At 40.9% G+C, this 5,201-nt stretch overlaps 1 protein-coding gene across 1 annotated transcript; it reads left to right on the plus strand.

Annotated features, from left to right (window-relative positions):
• The first annotated feature begins 2,295 nt into the window (after positions 1–2,295).
• Positions 2,296–3,725, plus strand: LOC123448505 (40S ribosomal protein S29). The gene is made up of 3 exons (XM_045125418.1): positions 2,296–2,439; positions 3,127–3,226; positions 3,528–3,725. The coding sequence occupies exons 1-3, from the start codon at positions 2,378–2,380 to the stop codon at positions 3,534–3,536; spliced, it is 171 nt and encodes a 56-aa protein (XP_044981353.1). The 5' UTR covers positions 2,296–2,377; the 3' UTR covers positions 3,537–3,725.
• Positions 3,726–5,201: the final 1,476 nt, after the last annotated feature.

Raw genomic sequence — 5,201 nt, forward strand, 5'->3', positions numbered from 1 at the left:
AAACCGTGTGACGCTCACTTCAACACCCAATTGGGTCGGCCTAGGAATGTGCATCATAGGGAACTTATAATAAAATCATGAAAAACAACAAACAAACTCATGTTATCCCCAAGAGTCGAGCTCACGTCGTTTGCGTTGAAGAATGAGTCCCGCTAACCATGAGACCTACTCAACTCTTGTGACAGATAATAGCTCCAACCTTATAAGAATAATGTGTCGGCTATTTATTCAATTATTTGAAGAAAAAAATGTGAATTTGAAAACATATCATTTTTGAAGAAACGTTCATTGATTTTGAACACGTTCATCAGTTTTGAATAATATTCATGAAAAAAGGAAAAAAGTTCATCAAATTTGAGAAAAAGTTCACAAATTTGAAATAAGTTCATCAATCTCGAAAAAAAAATCAATGAATTGAAAAACATCATTTTTAAAAATAACTAAATTACAAAAAGTTCATCAAATTTGAAAAATCACAAATTTGGAAAAATCATAGATTTGGAAAAAATCATCGAATTTGAATAATGTTCACATTTTTGAAATGAGTTTGAAGAAAAGTTCACGTGTTTCAAAAAAAAGTTCTTCGATTTTGGAAAAAGTTCACAAAACAAAATCTTCAAATTTGAAAAAAAACATGAAATTAGAAAAACTTCAACAAATTTAAAAAAGTTCATCAAATTTAAAGAATACACCATCAAATTTAAACAAAAGTTCATCGATTTTGGAAAACATCATTTTAAAAGTAAAGTTCATCGAATATGAAAACAAATTCATAAAATTGAAAAAGTTAATCAGTTTTGTAAAAAGGTCATCGATTTTGAATAAGCTCTAAAATTTTAGAAGAAAAAAAAAACAGAAGAAAAACCCGCCAAAAATAAAACCCTAAAAATAAACAAGCACGTTCACGTTGTTATTTGAAGTAGAAAAAACAAGTAACATGCGCAAGCGGAATGGAGCCTTGTTGGTTACAAACTCCCACACATAACACCTAGAGAGATCGAATCTTCACACACACTTTTTTTCGAAGCTTTTTACAAAAAAAGAAAAAAATGTAAGACACTCTTAAGGCGTCTTTTAGGAAATGGTCTGCCCAAGAAAAAAGAGTTTAGGCGGTGATTTCCCTTGGTGAACTCCAGCGAGGAAAGGGCTTCCACCCCCTTTGTCCGCTGCTCCAGCGGCTTGAGGAGGGGATGGCCTCCCATTTTTCTTCCTATTTGTTCATAGAGGCAGGAAAAGGTCTTTGAGTGGTGACGCAAGTATGGCGAGGGATGCGTTATGTTGAATAAAGTGTCCTCGATCTCCCCTTTACCACGACGACTTTCTCCACGACAATGTTGAAGAGATGATTGTCTTGTGTGCTTGCCATCTGTTCGGGGCGGTGAGCTTTGTGTCTGTGTTTTTATTTTTGATCGGTTGTTGTCTTCTATAGTGGCACCAACAGCGGGTAAAAATTGATGATCCTAGAACAAGATTAATGGTTCTTCGGTAGAGGATTTGACGTTCTCTCTCGGTATTGACAACGAGAAGCGACGAATTCAGAGCATGACCTCCACGGGTACATTCCCGACCGACGAGCCACATCGACATGCGCTTCCTTGCTCACACCACGCGTGTTCGTCGGCTTTGAAAGCCTTAAAGGCGATGATGCTAGCGTGGATCACGGGATCATGGAGATTTGGCTCATCCTTCGACCGGCGTCATAGCGACGTCGGAGGTTTCAGACGATCGCTGGATTGGCTGTGTGATATCCGAGATACGAGTCATACTTCAGTTTCTTTACACCACATCCGTTTGTATTTGTACTCTGTTTTCTTATCAATGTTAGTGTGGTGTTCCTCTAAAAAAAGCGTTTTAATTTTTTCCTTCTTTTATTCCCTGAATAAAAGAAAAGTTTTCGTGGACATCAATGGAAAATAATTCCACAAAATCGGTTTTGTGGACAGCACTATCCACAAATAGCGTGGACAACACTGTCCATAAATTCGTGAACTTTTTCTTTTTTTCGAGTGCTGTTCACAAAAAGTTTTGCTACATCTACGTAAGATTTTAACATAAACTTACGTTCTTTCCTCCCTCAACCAATCACCCTCTCCCTGATTCTTATAGAATGGGTTTGTATTTTTTTTCCTTCCAACCAACACACGCCAGACCATCTCGTACGTAAGTTTAGCAACTTACGTAGATGTAGCAAAACTCGTCCACAAAATCGATGACCTCACTTTCGGCCCAGCCCAACGGGGTTCAGCGCGTTCGCAGAGCTAGGGTTCCACGCCTATATAGTCTCGGCATTGCCTTGCGCCGCCGCTGCCCCTCAAATCGCATCGAACTCGCGAGCCGCCGTTCACCCGAAAGGAAGCACTCGGAAGCGGAGAAGACGATGGGTCACTCCAACGTGTGGAACTCCCACCCCAAGAACTACGGCCCCGGATCCCGCGTCTGGTAAGCGCCCACTGCCCGTCATAACTCTCCCAATGGCTCCCGTGAGAGATTAATAGTTTAGTTTGTTAGCTGGTTCTGGTAATGAGACTAGTAGGTCGATTAAAAACGTTCAATCCGCCCCTCGTTGGTTCTGATGAGAGATTACTCCGAGGATTGGGAACTTTCTTGGACGTGGTGCGTCGATACTAGGTGTCAATTTTACTAACTGCTTCGTAACCGCGGCTTGATGTGATTTGTCTGGGTAATCGAGGTCTGCTTTTTCATCTGTTTGCTAGGAATTAATGGTATGCATGCTAATCTGATGTTGTCTGCTGGTGGTGCTTGCAAGTTTTAAGCTGCACTTTACCCTTTTCCGCTAGAAACTGTGTTTGATGTTTGAGCCCATGTCGATTTCCTTTGATGTTGACTTCCAGTGCAAGTTGATAAGCAAGGTTTAATGTAGATAATAGCAACTGTTATGGACATGAAATTGTGATTACAAAAATACCATACTAGTATGGGGTGCCCTTTTGTCATGATATGTTTGATGAGTTGTTGTAATCTTATTCTGTTTGTATCGTGCTTCATTATATCAGGGATAGTGACTGTTCATTTCAACTATGTTTGAAGTATGTTACGGGCTAACATACTTATCGGTCCTGCACCAAATAACGTTACTAGTGCCAAATATTGTTCATCTTTTGACAGCCGGGTCTGTGGCAACTCCCATGGGCTGATCAGGAAATATGGGCTCATGTGCTGCAGGCAGTGCTTCCGTAGCAACGCCAAGGATATTGGCTTCATCAAGGTACACTCAGCTTGTCATGTACCCTTGTGCAATTGTTCAACAAGTTCTGCGTCCATTCTTAGGATGCAGAGACCTATATACTCTGTTTTTTTTTTGAAACAGAATATACTCTATGGTTTCATGTTTTTGAATCAGATCAGTTGATAAAGTTGTGATCACTGTACTTGTAACTTAGATAGTTTTTCTCATGTATATGCCCACAACATGCTGTTTTGAAGAGCCTCAAACTACACGTGTTTGATATGTTATAGTCCAGAATGTTTTGTCTGAGAAGAGGCTCTCACTTTTCTTTTCCTTGCAGTACCGTTGAAGACTGCAGCTTATCTTCACCTGGATCAGAGAAACGGATCCTTCATAAAATATTTAATCTATGTGTTTTAGTAGTTTGTTTAGAGTACTGTGCTAGTAAACTTGTTGAGGTTTTGGTGAGAACTGTGCTTTTGTTAAGCTGAATATGCTACTGAACTTCGAAGTACTTTATATCCGACTTCTTTGCTGTGGTCTTGACTTCTGATGCATTGAAATCTTTGTATTTGCATTAATCTGTGCGTTGTTTTTCGTCGGTGCAGTCCCTGCATTAGGAAGATTGGCGCGTATTTGTTGAAAGTAGATAGTGATAAAACACAGAGATATGAAACTGAGTCCAGTTTCCTTTATTGATGATGTGAACTGCTATTTATACATTGTCAAAATACACGAACGAATAGGTACTCCGTCCGGTCCTTTTTTCTTTGCGATTAAGCTTCAGCCCGGATACCAAGGAGAGGAGAGCTGAGCAAAATTTGGACTACTTTACCCCTCAGTAGCTACGGAGGAGAAGACGTTGAGGAGTTATTCCGTGCATGTGCCCACATAACTCCTGTCCCCACCTTTTTGCATGCGCTTCTCTTCTTCATCTCTAATGCATGCACCTCTCTCTCTCTCCTCCATCTCTCATGCATGCACCTCTCTCTCTCTCCTGCATACACGCACATCTCTCTCCTCTCCATCTCTCTCCATGTGCTGCTCTCTCTCTCTCTCTCTGCAAATTCTTCTCGGCTTCAATGAGCGGCGTTTGAGCTGGTGCATGCTGCAGTCCGAACGCGCCGCCGTACGCGGGCGCACTGCCTTCCATGACTGCGTCGCCATCCGCGAGCGGTAGCAGGCCACTGTCCGCAGACACGCTGCCTTTCATGACTGCGTCGCCGTCCGCGAGCGGGAGCACGTCACCGTCCGAGCTCCTTGGGAAGAGGCGATGGATGTGCATGGGAAGAGGCGAGTTGGAAAGAACAACTAAGAGCATGGTTAATAGTATAGCCAACTGCTGGCTATAAGCAATCTTATAGCCCACCTTATAGCTAGCTTGTACAATAGTTAGCTACAAAAGAGTACTATTTTTATCATATATGGTCCACCTTTCATTCTCACAAAACACCTAGGAGCACGTGCTAGAGCTGGCTCTTCACGAAGAGTCCGCTTCCCTTCTCTCTCCTCTTCTTTCTCATCCAACTCAGCAAAAATATAGTATTTTAATCCTTACAGCCCGCTGACTGTACCTTATTATACTTGCTCTAAAAGAAGCCAGTACGCAGAGCATTGAGGGAAAAATGGACTCAAACAAAAAAGGACCGGAGGGAGTATCTATTTGGAAGAGACAACGTGAACCGACGTGTCCAAAGCAACTGTCGATGGTTCCACGCAAGCAGGGATTAAATTCATAATTAACACTTGTTAATTAATTCCAACACTTCACTAATCAATCCTTGTCTATGTAATAGCATCATCTTGAAAGGTTGCTCTTTATATGTTGCTAAAACTCACTTCAAACGCATTGGAAAAGTTAAGAAGAAAAATGATTCAACATATAATGCTTATTGCCTCTTCACTTAATATCAAAAAACGTATAGAATTAAGAGGACAGTAAGTATGTCGTATATACTTTTCTAAAAGTGAGAATTCTTTATTTGACCTTTTCTTTTAAAAATTTGCTTCGTTA

This window comes from Hordeum vulgare, chromosome 4H, assembly GCF_904849725.1.
Source record: "Hordeum vulgare subsp. vulgare chromosome 4H, MorexV3_pseudomolecules_assembly, whole genome shotgun sequence".
NCBI lineage: Eukaryota > Viridiplantae > Streptophyta > Magnoliopsida > Poales > Poaceae > Hordeum > Hordeum vulgare.

What these genes read in the sequence shown, in the direction of transcription:
- LOC123448505 (XM_045125418.1), top strand. Translation starts at nt 2,378, where the DNA reads ATGGGTCACTCCAACGTGTGGAACTCCCACCCCAAGAACTACGGCCCC. An exon ending in GGCCCCGGATCCCGCGTCTG is followed by an intron (nt 2,440 to 3,126) that starts GTAAGCGCCCAC and finishes ATCTTTTGACAG; the next exon opens with CCGGGTCTGTGGCAACTCCC.